Genomic DNA, 18,880 nt, shown 5'->3' on the forward strand with positions numbered 1-18,880 from the left:
ATTTGGTAATACGCAGTTACAATCGGCCCGAGTTTACACGTTTCCCGCACTCCACCGCAAATCTATATGAACGGAGTTAAGACGGCTCCCGCGGAGTACGCGCAATTCACGCGAGCTGACTTAACTCGTTTCCCGCAATCCAAGTGTTACTACTTTAGTCAATTCAGCAGAGACAGTGTTGAGCTGACAGTATGAAAGAGCAGCAGGTCATCCACAAAAATCTCTCTGCAAACCCCCTTATGCCAGCTGCTTATATAGGGTAGGATAAAGATTGCATGGGGAAGTAGGCTATGCACACTGGGGTGGGACTCCATTGTTTGGGCAACAAGGTTGTTAATCTTTCCATAATAATAGGTAGTTCTTGAATGAGAATGGACTTTATTCCAAGGTTGACTCCCAGGGGGCTTACAACTCCCAGCCAGGTTAGAACGTACTTTCTTTCTTTAACCAGAATAAGGCAATCATGGTTAACAGAGCATGATTAATATTTCCCAATACTATAGCTAGTTCCCAATATTCTACTTTTGCCCCTAACAAAACCTATATAATTTTATTAACCCAATGTTGCCCCAATATATTCAATACAAATTTAAAAAGAAAAAGAAAAAGAAAGTGGTGGCAGGAGAACTGATAGAAGAGTTTGTGTTACCTGTCCAGATCCAATCAGGAGAGAGAAACCATTTAGCAATTTGAACAGGGAATGTATAATATAAATAGCTATAATAAATTATAACAGGAAACTGGAGTAACAAGGGAATGGTTAGTAAGAAAAAGAACTCTAAACACATGTGTTTGGAACAGCTTATATAAGGAGCAGCCACTGCCCTTACAGCTGACACTGAACCCAGGGAAGAGGTCCTTGTTGTGGAGGGCTTGGCTGTAGCTCACTGAATGGTGGAGAACTCATTCTGGTGCCTTGTTGGGGGAGCTCTGTCCTCCAGGACTTTCTAAACGTCTACTCTCTCGGGAGTTGGTGAAGCTGTTCCTGGGAGGCTTCTCACCGCAGGCACTCTGCTACAAAACTGGCTGGAGTAGGGGGAATTCTGGAGGAAACTAGTCACTGGGTACTGTTTGCAATCATACACTGCAGGCCCACATTTTGCAGGAACCTGCTGAATGAGCACACCAGAACCAGGAAGAAAACCCTTCCTCCTGCATTGTCTGTTCAGTGTCCTTTCCTGACAAAGCTTAACATTGTGCCAGCAAGCAAAGGAAAAACAAGGGGCACAGATTCATTTTCATAGAACAAGCAATTAAGGGTAAATTTGGTGCTGGAAAGCAATAAATTGATAACTGGTATTGTTGGTAAGACGTGGAGTAGTTAAGGAGTCAAACTAACGTCTATGTGTTTATGAGCTACCTGCCTCCTATGAGTAAAATAAATGATAATGTGCTTAATGGAAAGGAATAATTGATCAAATATTTATTATATCATGGTTCTCAAAAAGAAAAATAAGTAAAATATGAGTGTGTGTGTGTGTGTCTTTATCCTCCTGGCATACTGGTTTCAGTATAAGGGTGCTAACGCAACTTTCATGTGAAAACATCTCTTCTTTTTTCTGAGATTATAATCATTTTACTATCTTTGTTTTTAAGTGGTTTTAATATTTTTATTTTTTTAGTGAAATAGTGGTCATAGTGAAAGATAGTTTTTGTTGTTGTGGCTGTTTTATTTGTCTTAAAATTTTTCCTACTTAGCAAAAAAACCATCCTATATTAGTATTCTTTCCACTGAAAAAAATTATACTAGTCTATGAAATTCAAATCTGGAAACCATTGCACTCAACTAAGAATTTATTAATATAAATTGTGACAGGTCACTATTATTATTTTGTGAAATGTATAAAAAGTTTTGTATTTAGAAACTGAAAAAAAAATTTGTCACTTTATATTCGACAATAATGACATATAGAACTTAAATAGTAGCTAAGGCCATTCACTTTACATTTATTGTCTCCACTTAAACTAACCAGTTACAGATATTATTATCACTTCTTCAGATATCAAAAATCAGATGGAGTTAAATAATTCTGAAAGGCCTTATAGCTAGAAAAAAGCAGAGCCATGATTTAAATAGGAGTCTGATAGGTTCCAAAATGTTCCAGGATTTAAATGTCTGACTGCCTCCAAAAACCTTCCAGTGTCTAGGGAAAGACAAAAACTGAATTAAGGAGTTAAAGTAGAATTTTCAAAAAGTATAAAAAACTAATAGATCATATATTTTATGTATGTGTACACACACACACACACACACACAGAACACCCACATAATTCCTAGAGAAAGGAAATGTACAAAGGAACTTCATAACTTGTTTTCAAAGCTTAATCTATATCATGTACATAAAATTCAATGACTAGTTTCCATTTTCACTAAAGAAATATAAGTTAATAGATTATACAGAGTAAACCAATGCAAATGTATTGTAATGTACATTAGTGTATCAGAAAGGAATGTGTGTGTTGCAGATTTGACTAGCAGTGGCTTAACCAAATATGAATTTACCTGCATCATGTATCAAGATGTCCACACATATGGATCGTTGCTGAGATTGTTTCAGTAGCTCAATGTTAGGGGCCAAACTTCAACCCAATTCCCTTGGCCTTCCTCTCATGGTTATGCAATGCCGCTACAGTTTCCACCATCACATCTCCTTTTAAGCAAGAAGGGGACAAGAGTGTAAAAGCTATATATGACTCGTTTTATCAGCTTCTCTGAAACATCCTCAACTGACTTTGGTTTTATTCTCATTAGCCAGTGCTGGGTCAAATATCCTTACCACTAGTTGTAAGGGAATTGAGGAAAGCAAGGAATAACTTTGTCATGATTGCCAGAGACCATAGGTTAACCACATTTTGGCCTTGGGGCCAATTCAGGCCGCTCCTGTTGTTGTAAATAAAGTTTTGTGTGTGTTTTTTAAGTTTTAATGGAGCACAGCCCTGATCATTTATTTACACACTAGAGACCCAATGCACAAAATTCGTGCAAGAGTAGGCCTTCCTTCCCCCGGCTGCCTGCACAGGCTTCCTTCTGGCACCTGGGACCCAGGCTTCCCTCATAGCCCCAGCTTCATCTGGAAAGTCGTCTGGAAGGATATCCATCTAATTAGTATATTACACTTTTATTATTATAGACTAGAGGCCTGGTGCATGAAATTTGTACACAGGGGTGGGCGGTCCCTCAGCCTGGCCTGCACCATCTCCAATTTGGGACCCCTCCGGAGATGTCTGACCCCTGCAGGATCGGGCCTAAACTGGCAGTCAGACATCCCTCTCGCAATCCGAGACTGCTGGCTCCTAACCGCTCACCTGCCTGCCAGCCTGATCTCCCTAACTGCTCTCCCCTGCTGGCCTGATCTCCCTAACTGCTCTCCCTTGCCGACCTGATGCCCCTAACTGCTCTCCCCTGCCAATCTGATTCCCCTAACTGCTCTCCCCTGTCGACCTGATCCCTAACTGCTCTCCCCTGCTGGCCTAATCCCCCTAACTGCTCTCCCTTGCTGGCCTGACCCCCCCTAACTGCTCTCCCCTGCTGGCCTGTTTCCCTAACTGCTCTCCCCTGCTGGCCTAATCCCCCTAACTGCTCTTGCCTGCTAGCTTGATCGCCCCTAACTGCCTCTGCTTTGGCCCCAACACCATGGCTTTGTTCGGAAGGATGTCCAGAAGGTCGTCCGGAAGACGTCCAGTCTAATTTGCATATATCCCTTTTATTAGTATACTAGAGGCCCGGTGCACAAAAATTTGTGCACTCGGCGGGGGGAGAGGGGGGTCCCCCAGCCCGGCCTGTGCCCTCTCCCAGTCTGGGACGCCTCGGGAGAAAATGACCTGCTGGCTTAGGCCTGCTCCCGGGTGGCAGAGGGCACGCCCAATCCCTAAGTGCAGCCCCTGGTCAGGCTCAGAGCAGGGCCAATTGAGGAGTTGGGGCACCACCCCCTGTCATGCACAGAGCAGGGCGGATCGGGAGGTTGCGATGCCACCCTCACTCACGCTCAGGGTAGGGCAGATTGGGGGGTTGGGGCACCGCCCCCTGTTACACTCAAGGCAGGGTCGATGGGGAGGTTGCGGCGCCACCCCCTGTCATGCACAGAGCAGGGCCAATCAGGGGGTTGGGGCGCTGCCCCCTGTCACTCACAGAGCAGGGCCCATCAGGGGGGTTGGGGCTCCGTACCCTGTCACACTCCGAGCAGGGTCAATCAGGGGGTTGGGGAGCTCTGCCCTGTCACGCACAGAGCAGGGCCAATCAGGGGGTTGAGGAGCTCCCCCCTGTCACACACAGAGCAGGGCCAATAGGGGAGTTGGGGCACCACCCCCTGTCACACACAGAGCAGGGTGGATCAGGGGGTTGGGGCGCTGCACCCTGTCACACACAGGGCAGGACCAATGGGGAGGTTATGGCTCTACCCTGTCACACACAGAGCAAGGCCCGTGGAGGGGGGTTGGGCGCCACCCTCTATCAACCACAAAGCAGGGCCGATCAGGGGTTTGGGGCACCACCACTGTCACACTCGGGGCAGGGCCGATGGAGAGGTTATGGCTCTACCCTGTCACACACAGAGCAGGGCCGATCAGGGGGTTGGTGTGCTGCACCCTGTCAAATACAGAGCTGCAGGGTAATCAGGGGATTGGGGAGCTCCCCCCTATCAGGCACAGAGCAGGGATGATCAGGGGGTTGGGGCGCCTTCCCCTGTCACGAACAGAGCAGGGCAGATAGGGAGGTTGTGGCCCCACCCTCTGTCACACCCAGAGCCGCAGGGTGATCAGGGGGTTTGGACGCTGCCCCCTGTCATGCTGATCCCGGTGCCGGGAGCCTCACTGCTCCACTGATCCTGGTGCTGGGAGGCATAGTACCCTTTTACTATATAGAATAGAGGCCTGGTGCACGGGTAGGGGCTGGCTGGTTTGCCCTGAAGGGTGTCCTGGATCAGGGTGGGGGTCCCCACTGGGATGCCTGGCCAGTCTGGGTGAGGGGCTGAGGGCTGTTTTCCGGCTGGCGAGTGACTGAAGCTTCCAACCGCTCCTTGTTTTCTTCTTCTTTTTTTTTATTCTGGGCCAGCTTTAGCTCTGAGGCCTCCCTGCTGAAAACATCGATACAATGTTTCGGTCCGCCTGGCTTTCAGTCCGGCTGGTTTCTGGTGTTTTGTTTAGCTTCTTATTTGCAACATAATACATAGTTGCTTAGAGTTGCAGTGGAGAGTCCGGCAAGTGAGGCGGGGAATGTTTGAGTCTGCAGCAAGTAAGCCTCATGCTCGCTTCAGTGCCTGGCTGCCGGCCGCCATCTTGGCTGACAGTTAATTTGCATATACTCACTGATTAGCCAATGAAAAGGGTAGCGGTTGTACGCTAATTACCATGTTTCTCTTTTATTAGTATAGATATTGTCTGTGACTGCTTTCATGGTACAGTGGCAAAGTTGAGTAATCATGCCATAAGGCCTGAAAATATTTACTATTTGGCCTATTACCAAAAATATTTCCTGTCCTCCAGCTTAGATCAATCATGATCCATCACCTGAGGTTGACCACATGGACACTTCAGGCATAACTAGGCTTTTGTTAAGCAAGGAAGGAGGAGGAAAGAAGATATTGCAAAAGAACCAACAGTTATTGACATAATTAGTTGGGTCACCTGGCCCAACTAATTATATACAAGATCAAAAGGTTAAAATACATTTTCTGTTTTAAGTCACAGGGTCATATTGAATATACAACTTTTTTGCTTCTTCATTTCCCAGTGAGTCAATTAAGATAATTAAGAAAGGTAGAATTTTGCAAATATATAGAATTAAATGATATATAATGAATTTAGGAAGATGATCCCTAATTACTGACTTTTATATAGCACTGCCTAAGATATTGTCAGACTAAGTTTTAGACACATATTTTACTGATGGAAACTTCCTTTTAAACTATTTATTTTAGGTCCTTGCATACACTGAGGGACTTCATGGAAAATGGATGTTCAGTGAGATACGAGCTGTATTCTCAAGACGTTATCTTCTACAAAACACTGCTTTGGAAGTATTTATGGCAAACCGAAGTAAGTCTCCTTAAATATTTTCAAAGAAAACATGCTCATAGTTTAATGCTATTTATTTGCATGGTGTAATTCTGTCTCTTCTTTTTTCCCTGCTGTATTTCTCTCTGTTATATCCTCACTAAAATAATAATATTAAGAAATTAATATTTTTGAAAATATTAATCCTAGATTTATCATAGATAAAGTTATACAGAAAGGTGATTTCCAAGAAGATACATTACCTTTACAAATAAATGGTGATAAGCACTTGAAAATGATTTCTGAAATTGATGGTTTGCTCTCCTGTACTTTTCTAAATCATGATTTTACTTCTTTCCACAGCCTCGGTTATGTTTAATTTCCCTGATCAAGCAACAGTAAAAAAAGTTGTCTATAGCTTGCCTCGGGTTGGAGTAGGAACCAGCTATGGTTTGCCACAAGCCAGGTAATTATATCATGTTATACATTATCTATGGGTTTTATAAAACATACTTCATTTTTAATAAGACAGAAATATATATAGGGTTATACCATTATGATTATTACTAGTGGCCCAGTGCACGAAATTATTGCATGGAAGGGGGCATTCCCTCAGCCCAGCCTTCACCCTCTCCAATCAGGGACCCCTTGGGGGATGTCCATACCTTCTCACAATCATGGACCACTGGCTCCTAACTGCTCACCTGTCTGCCTGCCTGATCATCCCTAACTGCCTCTGCCTGCCTGATCATCCCTAACTGCCCTCCCCTGCTGGCCTGATCTCACCCCCAACTGCCCTCCTCTGCCAACCAATTTGGTTCCGATTGGTCGGTTTCTATGCCAGTCAGCATCTCTGGGCCTATCAATGGGGCCTGATCAGAATGGCGGGCTGATCAGCAGTCCTGGTGAAGGTCCTGAGAGAAATGGAGGTGTGGCTGCTGGCCCAGCCTGGAGAGAAAGAGAAAGGCAAGTGCTGACCAACAGCTGCCACACAGGCTATGGATCAGACCCTGCTTCTCTCTTCAGGCCTCTCTCCTGGCCTGATTCGCAGCCCCCTCAGCAGTCAGTGCTGGGTCACTGTGCCTGCAGCTGCAGCAGTCACTGCTGGGTCGCCATGGCAACCCAGCGCTGACTGCAGGACTGACTTCCAGTTGGTCTAGTCTCCAGTTGTGACAGACCCAGGGTTTTTATATATTAAGATAATTAGTTGAGAACCAAGGAATTTTCTTTCTTTGCAGGTTATTTGTAGGGAAAGAGCTTATGAAAACAACTATTTTAAGAATGACAGGATAGTTAAGGCATAATTTTATATAACATATAAAGGAGGAAGTAAAAAATTGATTGAATATAATAGCTAGTATATAATTAAGACATTTTGCTTGGTGATCTTACAGGAAACATACCAAAAGCCTCATGATGTTTGTAATTGTAATGTAATAACATATAATTTGTTCTTATGTTTCTTCATTAAAGTAATAAAACTTCTAGCATTTATTGAGATTTATAGTCATTAATTATGGTTTAGTTTTACCATTTCCTAAATTTTTCATCTAGGTATGTATGTATGTATGTATGTATGTATGTATTTAACAGTACATGATTATATTTAACACACAACTTTGGTACAACTAAAAAGTAAAACACCACAGTAAAATAATAACAAAAAACAGGGCATTTTATTTGCAATGCGAAAGAAATGGTTAACATTTTTAGTCACAAACAAACTCTTAGAAACCAGTAACAGAGACACTATAACCCAAGGAAACTGGAAAAAAGAAAATGAAATAATAAAAATGTTTAAGGATTAAACAGTAACAAAGAATAATTTCTCTGCAATAACACACTGTCACAGAATAAAAACACTGACATCTAATGTTTATCAGTTTTGAACAGTGTTATACAGTTTTAACCCTCAGAACTGAACACTGGGAAACAGATCGATGAGTATCTACAATTAGGGTGAAAGCTAATTTTGAATCAAAATATAAATTTTGAATATCCTTAGCCTGAGTAATTCCAAGTCATTGAAATTATTTCAACAACTTAGTTGAACAAATGCAAAGTGAGTTATATCAAAGAATGGTTAATGCAAAGAAAGTATGTGGCCAGTATAAGCACCCTAAAACACTACTTGCCTATCAATTTATCAACACAACCCAAAAAGAATGTGCACAAAATCCATTAATAGTAGATAATAGCATAGAGAGTTCAGTCAATAATACTATGATAACTATATATGGGGCATGGTGGGTACCTGAAATATTGAGGGAAAACTTTGTAAGTATAGGATTGTCTAACCACTATGCTGTGCACTTGAAACTAATACAAAATAATATTGAATGTAAACTGTAATTGAAAAATAAAAGCAGACAGTATATAACACTGGGGGGTACAATTAAAAGGAAAATAACATCTTGGTATTTTTAAAGCATTATTTTGAAATCTTATTTTATTGAAGACTAGAGGCCCAGTGCACGAAATTTGTGAAATTTGTGTATGGGTAGGGTCCCTAGGCCTAGTCAGCGATCAGGGCCAATCTGTGGGGCAATTGGCCTGGGGCCTGTGGGCTGGGGGCAGTTCTTGAGTTAAGCATCTGCCCCTTGGTGGTCAGTGCACTGTTCAGTCGATTTGCATATTAGGCTTTTATTATATAGGATACTAACCTAAGTAGGAAACAGTAAATTTTGTGTATCATTAATATCAGTTAGTTAGTTTTGGGCTCTAAGTAACTGAATGAATGGCTAAATGTGACTTAACAGATAGAGTTCTTTGCTTTTTAGTTTTTGTCTTTAATGTAAAAGATCTGGAGTTGCCAGTATTGGCTCAGAGGTTCAGTGATGTTAGAATTCTTAGTTGGCCTCATGTTCACAAAATAAGTACTACTACTCCAGACACCACATCTTCAGACAACTGCAGTAAAGCAGGAGAAAGACACAATGGATTCTTCTTAGAGCATTCATGTTTTAGGAAAGAATATATTGCTCAGAAGCCTCCTGCAATCTTTGTTTTAAGTCCCTTTTGGCCAAAATGGGTCACCTTCCCATTCCTAAAACAATCACTATCAACAGGAAGTGTGTTTATTGGCTTAGCCCCCAGAATTCAGGGAAAAATATGAACTTGCTATCCCCAACTTGAAAAAAATAAGGTATCTTTTGGCAATGAAGAAAGAGGCATCAGCTTTGGGTAGATAAATTAAGTCCCTGGGAATTATTGCACAGCGCTTCATGGATGGAAAGGAAAACTAATCTTCATCTGTCTCCCCTCAAGTAGGCTACAGTCATTTAAAAGACAGGGACTGTGTCTTATTTATCCTTTTAATCTACAGGATCTAGCATAGTACCTAATTGTAGAGGTGTTTTTAAGTGCTATTCAACTGGAATTACCTTGTATTGTAGTGTATCTATTCTCTTTAAGCTTACAGTATAAGAGCAATTTACTGACATGTGTGCACATGCTCAGATATTTGCCAGTAGAATGACAAGATTAAATTAAGAAACTAGTAGATAATTAAATAGTTATATAAAATACAGGCCAAAAGAAAAAAGTGCATTTACTCTATCAAGGAAATGTAGTTAGTTTTGCAAGACTTGGTCTTATTGAATCTAAGCTGACTGATGGTAATCACTACTTCCTTTCCCTGGTGATTACAGACTATTTAATCACCAATTCAATTATTTTTTCAGGAATTGACATTAAGAACTCACAAGGAGTTCTATATCCTTTTAAAAAATAATCTGCCTCTTGGCATCTTTCCCAATGACCATGATTCTTCAAATATTACCAATATGGGTTTCTCAATGACATGTGTGTGATTTCCTTCAATAGTCTTCAACTTGTCTGGACCTGAATTAATTTAAAACAACCAGAGCTCGTCTACTATCTTTGTTACCTATTATGAGTATTATTTCCTTTTTAAACACATTCAGTCTTTTTTACTTTTGGAAAGTCATTATTCTTGATAGAAAAACTGGAAACAAAATAGATGTTCAGTAGCTTTGGTTCCACTGTTAGTACAACCACTCTATCTTAAAATACTGTTTCATTGTTTTTGGTTTTCTGACCAAACACTCAATTTGGTCAATGACCAAAAACTCATTCGTGGTTTCCTAATAATATTCTCAGAAATTCAGTTTGTATAGCAGAAGAGGGTTGGAGGAACACTACATTTGGCTTCATTAGGCCTGTTATTTACCCGCTGGGTAATAATAACAGAGCCAGGTAGTTGGTAGGAACTCACCACATATTAATTGAAAGAATGAAAAGCACTAGGTAAGAGGAATGACACTTTCATCTGCTATAAAATTAAGGAAGTATCATTGCATAGAGATGTTTTATGAATGTCTTGAGGTCATAAAGTAAAGGTACTTTGTCAAACTGTAAACATGTATACTCAGGACAAATATATGCAATCATACACACACAGATATAGATAGATAAGCAGATAAGTGGGTAGGTTGGCAGGTAAATAGATAAACACACATACCTCTATAAACTTATGTGTGTGATATGTAAGATCTTGTTATATTTAGTGAATTGTGAAAGAGAAGGATGATGCTGGCTCCTACAAGAAGCCTTCCTGCTTTAGAGAACAACTAAGGGATGCATTCTTTGCTTTCCTTTCTTGACATTGAGTTTCGTCAGTTTAAGCAGAGTTTATTAAACTCTAGGAAACTTACCCTAAGCTAAACCCATAAAAAAACTGATTTATAAACAAACAAAAAATTATAAAATTCAGAGGCAGGTATTCTGCAAGAATAATTGACTTCACAAATCATTTAGGCTACTTCTTGGGCAAACCTACCAAAGAGATCAAGTTAGAAATCATATTGTTGCTTAATGGTTGAAGATTTAGAGTAAAGGGATATTTCCATTAAGCTGGCATAGCTTAATGAATGCCCTTTTAATTAATTGATATCCGTAGCTATAATTTATTGAACACTTTCCATGCACCAGGAACTATACTTAGTGTCTTCATTTATAAGTATTATTTCCCTTAATTCTTTTTTATAGGGGGTGGGGGCACTTATAAACAATAGGCATTTATTTCTCACAGTTCTGGAGGCTGGGAAATCCAAGATTAAGGAACTGGCAGATTTGATTCCTGATGAGACCTGTTTTCTGGTTCATAAATGGCCATCTTCTCATTCTGTCTTCACATGGCAGAAGGGAGCTCTCTGCCCTTAATTCTTAAAACAACCACATTTTAAAAACAAGGGGATTTGAGAGGAGAGAAGACAGTGGCCAAATAGGCAGACCTTTCTTGCACCTCCTCCCAGGGCCAGACTAGAAATAAAACTAAAGTGGGGAACATACACCTGGAATTAGGTGTATGTTCCAGTAGGAAGGGCAAGGTCCTGAGAGGGCCTGCCATGGGCAGCAGGCAGGTCAGCCAAGAGTGAGGAGAGATCTACAGTTTGTGTCTGTCTTCACAGGACTTGACTGTGCGCAGGAGAGGTCAAGCTTCCCTCTAAAGCAGTTTTGTTGCAGCATGGGGCACAGGGCTGATGCAGTAAGCTTCCCAAGGTTCCCTTGGACTCTGCCTCCAAGCACCTTTGCTTGCCAGGCAGCTGTCAATTTTAATCACTCACAAGCCAAAGGAGGACAGTTTCTGACAGTGGCTAGCACCAAAGTACCTCCTGGGAATCCCAGAATTGCAGACAGAATAGTCAGTGACAGTCAACAGAAGAGCAGGATCCAAAGAGTGCTTCCAGGAAGCACTAAACTTGGCTGAGATGAATGTTACCCCCCATCCTTTTTTTTCCCTTCTGCTGATCTGCTTTATCTGCTTTATTGATTTGTTATTATTTTAGTCTCTCTTGTTTCATTCACATATCCAATTTTTTCTCTTCCCCTTTCCTACTCAATTTTTTTTCTTTTTCTCCTGCTTTCTCATCTTTGTTTTCTTTTCTTATTTTGAGTCTATCTACTTTCTTCTCTATTTTTTCTTCCAATTTTATTTTATTTTAAACAGTTTTCCTCCCCTACTCTTTATTCTTATTTTCTTTATTTCATTTCTCCCATCATATTCCTCCACCCCCTTTTTTGTTTTCTTTTCTCCTTCTACATTTTTTTCTTTTCTTATACCATTCTTGTTCTCTTTTCTCTTTCCTAATTCTATGGTCATTGCTTTTGTTGTTGTTGTAGGGGTCTTTTGTATGTTCTTGTTTTGTTTCTTTTCTTTTATGCTTTGTTGTGTTGTATTTTGTTCTGTTCAATCAGTACCTCTACAAGAACTCACACGATGTGATCTGGGGTGAGCCTCAGAGTCAGCCAGCCTGAGAGGAGATTCCATCCATGAATTGGACAAAAACATTGAAGACCCGGTTACAATAGGAGAACCCAAATAACTCAAAAAATGGGCTTTCCTAGAGTACCCAACTCAGGAGATTCACCACTAGGTCCCATGAAACACCTACTACATAAGACCACTCCACAAAGTATGGGCAGGATAGTAGTTTGATCTAATACATAGAATAAATACAATGGGACAGCAAATATAGGGAACAAAAAACAACAACCCCCAAATGAAAGAAAAGGAGGTATCAGCAGAAAAGGAACTAAATGAAATCGAGGCAAGCAATTTGTCAGATAAAGAATACAAAGTAATGTTTATTAGGGTTCTCAAACAACTTAGTAAAAACTACAAGCAACTTAATGAGAATTATAAGGAGCAGAATGAGAACTATACCAACATGAAAAAAACAGATGGAAACAATGAACAGCAATCAAGCAGAAATAAAGAATGACATAGCTGAAATAAAGAACACTCTGGAAGGATTCAATGGTAGGCTAGAGAAGCTGAGAACCGAATCAGTGAATTAGAAGACAAGATACACACACACACACACACACACACACACACACACAAAACCCCACCCATTCAGAGCAGGAATTGGGAAAAAAAATTTAAAACGCAGGAGAGTCTAAGGGAGCTTTGGGACAACATGAAACTTAACAACATTCACATCATAGGGGTAACAGAAGGAGAAGAATCCAAGCAAGGAATAGAAAACCTGTTTGAACAAATAATGACAGAAAATTTCCCTAATCTGGTAAAGGAAAAAGTCACACAAGTTCAGGAAACACAGAGTCCCAATCAAGATGATTCCCAAAAGACCCACACCTAGGCACATCATAATTAAAATAGCAAACAATAAAGACAAAGAAGGAATCTTAAAAGGCTGCAAGAGAGAGAAAGAAAGTTACCTACAAGGTATCTTCCATTAAACTGCCAGCTGATTTCTCAATAGAAACACTTCAAGTAAGAAGGGAGTGGCATGAAGTATACAAAGCAATGAAAAGCAAGGGACTGCATCCAAGATTACTCTATCCAGCAAGACTATCATTCAAAATCAAAGGTGAAATAAAGAAATTTGCAGACAAAAAAAAAGGCTAAAAGAGGTTATTATTACTGCAGAAATGCTAAAAGGACTATTTTAAGAAGAAATATATAGAGAGAGGAATACAGGCATAAACAAAAAAAATGACAACAAATAAGTACTTATCCTATCTAATAATAGACAAAGATTGAAATTAACCATACCTCCACTACGCCTCCCATTGGCTAATCAACAAGATATGCAAATTATCCACCAACAAGGATGGCGGCTAATTTGCATACTGCAGGCAGATCCCGCTGCGCAGCCCAAGGCGAGATCCTGGCCTGCCGTGTCTTGGGCGGGGTGGCCGGGGCCAGTGGCAGCAGGATCTGAGCAGCGACTCGCCCCAGCGTGGGATCCAAGCCTGCGGTGTCTTGGGAGGGGTGGGTGGAGGGGGGTGGGGGGCGGCAGCAGGATCTGAGCAGCCGCTCGCCCCAATGCGGGATCCGGGCCTGTGGTGTCTTGGGCGGGGTGGGCGGGGTGGGCAGGGTGGGCAGGGCAAGTGGCAGCATGATCCGTGAGAGGGCACAGGTTGGGCTGAGGGACCCCCCTTCCCTGCCAGTGCACAAATTTTTGTGCACGGGCCTTCTAGTCAATAATAACTTTAAATGTAAATGGATTAAATGCTACAACAAAAAGACATGGGGTAGCTGAATAGATAAGAAAACATGACCTATATATATATATGCTATCTACAAGAGACACAACTCAAACAAAAGACTCACACAGAATGAAAGTGAAGGTATAGAAAGAATTTTGCAAACAAATGGAAATGAAAAAGAAAAGGTTGAGGTAGCAAAAATGAAGGCCACAACAAGAGACAATGAAAGGCACTTCATAATACTAAAGGGAATCAATACAACAAGAGGATATAACTGTGAAACATATATGTACCCAATACAAAAATACCCAGATATATAAAATAAATTCTGGAGGACTTAAAGGGAGAGGTCGACAGCAACACAATCATAGTAGGGGATTTTAATTCCCCACTGACATCACTGGACAGAGATTCTAGACAAAAAATTAACAAGGAAGCAGGAAGTCTAAATGACAAACTCGATCAGATGGAATTAATTGACATTTACATAATATTTCATCCCAAAGGTACAGAATATACAGTATTCTGAAGTGTAGCTGGGATATTTTAAAAAATAGACCACATGTTAGGATATAAACTAAGTCTCCACAAGTTCAAGAAGATTGAAATCATATCAAGCATCTTCTCGGATCACAATGGCGTGAAATTAGAAATCAACTACAATAAAAGCACTCATAAACATTCAAACACATGGAGGCTAAATAGCATGTTATTAAACAACTAGAGGCTTGATGCATGAAATTCATGCATGGGGTGAGGTCCCCTCAGCCTAGTCTGCATCCTCTCCAATCTGGGACCCCTCAGGGGATGTCCAACTGCAGGTTTAGGCCCGATCCTGGGGATTGGGCCTAAACCAGCAGTCGGACATCCCTCTCACAAAATGGGACCGCTGGATCCTAACTGCTCACCTGCCTACCTGCCTGATCACCACTAACTTCACTCCCTGCCAGCCTGTTTACCCCTAACCGCCTTTGCCTGCTGGCCTGGTTGACCCCAACTGCCACCTTCTGCTGGCTTGGTCACGCATAACTCCCCCCCACCCCCCGCTGGCCTGGTCACCTCTTACTGCCCCCCATGCTGCCCTTGTTGTCCCTAACTCCACCCCCCCTGCTGGCTTGTTTGCCCCTTACTGCCCCCCTCGATGGCTTGGTTGCCCCTTACTGCCCCCCTGCTGCTCTGGTCACCCCCAACTGCCCCCCTCTGCCGGCCTGGTTGCCCCCAACTGCTCCCCCTGCTGGCCTGGTCGCCCCACACAGCCTGCTGTTCAGTCATTTGGTCATCCCTTACTAACCCCGCTGCTGGCCTGGTTGCCTCCCCACAGCCTGCTGTTCGGTCGTCCATCCTGTTGTTTCGATCGTGATGGCCCCTGGCTTTTTATATATTAGGATGAATGATTTACCAAAGAGATCAAAGAAGAAATAAAAAACTTTCTGGAAACAAGTGAAAATGAACATGCAACAACCAAAAATCTATGGGACTTCCTGAGAGGGAAGTTCATAGCATTACAGGCCTACTGCAAAAACAAAAATAAAAACAAACAAACAAAGAAAACAAGCAATAAGAAAAACTTGTGATAATCTAAATCTACACCTTAAAGAATTAGAAAGAGAGCAACAATAAAAGCCCAGGGTACATAGAAGGAAGGAAATAATGAAGATCAAAGTGGAAATAAATGACATAGAGACTCAGAAACAAAGCAAAAGGTTAATGCAAAAGAGCTTGTTCATTGTAAAGGTAAACATAATTGATGAACCTTTAGCTAGAGTCATCAAGAAACAAAGAGGGAGGATCCAAATAAACAAAATCAGAAATGAAAGAGGTGAAATAACAACTGGCCCCACAGAAATACAAAGTAACATAAAAAATACTATAGACAACTATATTCCACTAAGCCGGACAACCTGTATGAAATGGACAAATTCCTAGAAAAACACAGTTTTCCAAAACTCAATCAGGATGAATCAGAAAACCTGAATAGGCCAATACCTACTGATGAATCTGAAACAGTAATAATAATAATAATAATAATAATAATAAACTTCCAGCAAACAAAAGCTTGGTACTGTCATAAGAACAGGTATATAGATCAATGGAATAGAAGAGAGAACCAAGGATTCAAGAGCATACAATAGAAAAAATAGTTTCTCCCATAAATGGTATTGGTAAAATTGGACAGGTACATACAAAAAAAAACAAAAAAAGATTTTTTTCCTTTCTCCTGCTTCCTCATCTTCTTTTTCACTTCTTATTTTGGGTTTGTCTACTTTTTCTTCTATTTTCCCTTTCAATTTCTTTCTTCTTTTATTTTAAATGGTCTTTCCTCCCCTATTTCCTTACTCTCTATTCTTATTTTCTTTTTTTCATCTCTGTCCCTTCATGTTCCTCCCCCTATTTTTTGTTTGTTTTGTTTTCTCCTTGTAGTTTTTCTTTTCTTTATCATTCTTTCCTTTATAGATAACTAATATTCAACCAAGAGACCAAGAGCATACAATAGAGTAAAAATAGTCTCTCACATAAATTTGTTGGAAAAATTGGATAGGTACATACATAAAAAATGAAATAGACCCCCAACTTACACCATTCACAGGAATAAACTCAAAATGGATAAAATACTTATATATAAATCATGAAACCATAAAAATCTTGGAAGAAAACATAGGCAGCAAATTCTCAGATATCTCTCACAGGAATATGCCTGCCAATACATCCCCTAGGGCAAGGGAAACTAAGGAGAAAATAAACAAATGGGACTACATCAAAATAAAAAGCATCTGCACAGCAAAAGAAACCACCATCATAATGAAAAGGGGCTGCGGGCACATCCCCAGTAGGGGGTGTGCAGGAGGCAGCTGATCAATGTTTCTCGCTAATCGATGCTTCTAACTCTCTATCCCTCTCCCTTCCTCTCTGTAAAAAATCAATAAAATATAAAAAAAAAAATGAAAAGGGAGCCCACAGCATAGAAAAATATATATGCCAATGATACATCTGATAATGGGTTAATTTCCAAAATATATAAGGAACTCATACAATTTAACAAAAGGAAGAAAAACAATCCAATTAAAAAATGGGCAAAGGACTTAGAGAGACACTTCTCCAAAGTTGATATACAGAAGGCCAAGAGACATATGAAAAAATGCTCAAAGTCACTGATCTTCAGAGAGATGCAAATTAAAATGACAATGATGTATCACCTCACATCTGCCAGGATGGCTATCATCAACAAATCAGCAAATGACAAGTGCTAGCAAGGATATGGAGAAAAGGGAACCCTAGTACACTGCTGGTGAGAATGCTGACTGGTACAACCATTATGGAAAACAGTATGGAGTTTTCTAAAAAAATTTAAAATGGAATTCCCATTTGACCCAATGATCCCACTTCCAGGAGTATATCCTAAGAAACCCAAAACACCAATCAGAAAGAATATATGCACCCCTATGTTCATAGCAGTGCAATTTACAATAGCTAGGATCTGCAAACAGCCCTAGTGCCTATCAGTAGATGAGTGGATAAAAAAGCTGTGGTACATTTGTACCATGGAATACTATGCGGCTTTAAATACTATACTTGCCCTTTAAGACAGAATGGAGGGACCTGGAGAATATTATGCTAAGTGAAATAAACCAGTTAGAGAAAGATAAATATCACATGATCTCACTCATATGTGGAATCTAATGAACAAAATAAACTGATGAACAAATAGATCCAGAGACATAGAAGCATGGAACAGACTCATAAATCTCAGAGGGAAGTGGGGGTTGGGATATGGAGAGAGATTAACCTGGGAATTTATATGCATACTAGAGGCCCGGTGCACAAAAATTTGTGCACTCGGGAGGGGAGGGGGGTCCCCCAGCCCAGCCTGTGCCCCCTTGCAGTCTGGGACCCCTCGGGAGATGACGATCTGCTGGCTTAGGCCTGCTCCCAGGTGGCAGAGGGCATGCCCAGTCCCTAGGTGCAGCCCCTGGTCAGGCTTCAGAGCAGGGCTGATTGGGGAGTTGGGGCGACGCCCCGTCATGCACAGAGCAGGGCAGATCGGGAGGTTGCGATGCCACCCTCAGTCACGTTCAGGGTAGGGCTGATTGGGGGGTTGGGGCACCGCCCCCTGTCACACTCAAGGCAGGGTCGATGGGGAGGTTGTGGCGCCACCCCCTGTCACGCACAGAGCAGGGCCGATCAGGGGGTTGGGGCGCTGCCCCTGTCACTCACAGAGCAGGGCCCATCAGGGGGTTGAGGAGCTCCCCCCTGTCATGCACAGAGCAGGGCCGATCCGGGGGTTGAGGAGCTCCCCCCTTTCACTCACAGAGTAGGGCCGATAGGGGAGTAGGGGCACCGCCCCTTGTCACACACAGAGCAGGGCGGATCAGGGGTTTGGGGCGCTGCCCCCTGTCAACACTCAGGGCAGGGCCAATGGGGAGGTTATGGCTCTACCCCATCACACACAGAGCAGGGCCTATGGGGGCGGGGGGTTGGGGTGCTGCCCTCTATCACCCACAGAGCAAGGCTGATCAGGGGGTTGGGACGCCACACCGTGTCACACACAGAGTCGCAGGGCGATCAGGGGTTTGAGCCCTGCCCCCTGTCACGCTGATCCCATTGCCAGGAGGCATATTACCCTTTTACTGTATAGAATAGAGGCCTGGTGCATGGGTGGGGTCCGGCTGGTTTGCCCTGAAGGGTGTCCTGGATCAGGGTGGGGGTCCCCACTAGGGTGCCTGGCCAGTCTGGCTGAGGGGCTGAGGGCCGTTTTCTGGCTGGCAGGTGACTAAAGCTCCCAACTGCTCCTTTATTTATTTATTTTTATTTTTTTATTCTGGGCCAGCTTTAGCTCTGAGGCCTTGGCTGCTGAAAGCCGGTCTCTGGCCTTTGTTTTTCCTTCTGTATTTGATACAATGTTGCAGGCCAG

The 18,880-nt window shown here is 42.0% G+C and overlaps 1 protein-coding gene across 5 annotated transcripts in view; it reads left to right on the forward strand.

Moving 5' to 3' along the window:
* NBEA (neurobeachin) overlaps positions 1-18,880 on the forward strand; it is a 975,192-nt gene that overhangs the window by 782,682 nt on the left and 173,630 nt on the right. For all 5 annotated transcript variants that reach the window (XM_070409180.1, XM_070409183.1, XM_070409179.1 and 2 more), the window contains 2 exons: positions 5,916-6,033; positions 6,355-6,457. In XM_070409180.1, the coding sequence (XP_070265281.1) occupies positions 5,916-6,033; positions 6,355-6,457 (221 nt within the window). The remainder of the gene's footprint in view (positions 1-5,915; positions 6,034-6,354; positions 6,458-18,880) is intronic.

The sequence above is a fragment of the Myotis yumanensis genome, unplaced genomic scaffold, assembly GCF_028538775.1.
Source record: "Myotis yumanensis isolate MYYU_CA2020_CCGP unplaced genomic scaffold, mMyoYum1.0.hap1 SCAF_3, whole genome shotgun sequence".
In the NCBI taxonomy this organism is placed as follows: Eukaryota; Metazoa; Chordata; class Mammalia; order Chiroptera; family Vespertilionidae; genus Myotis; species Myotis yumanensis.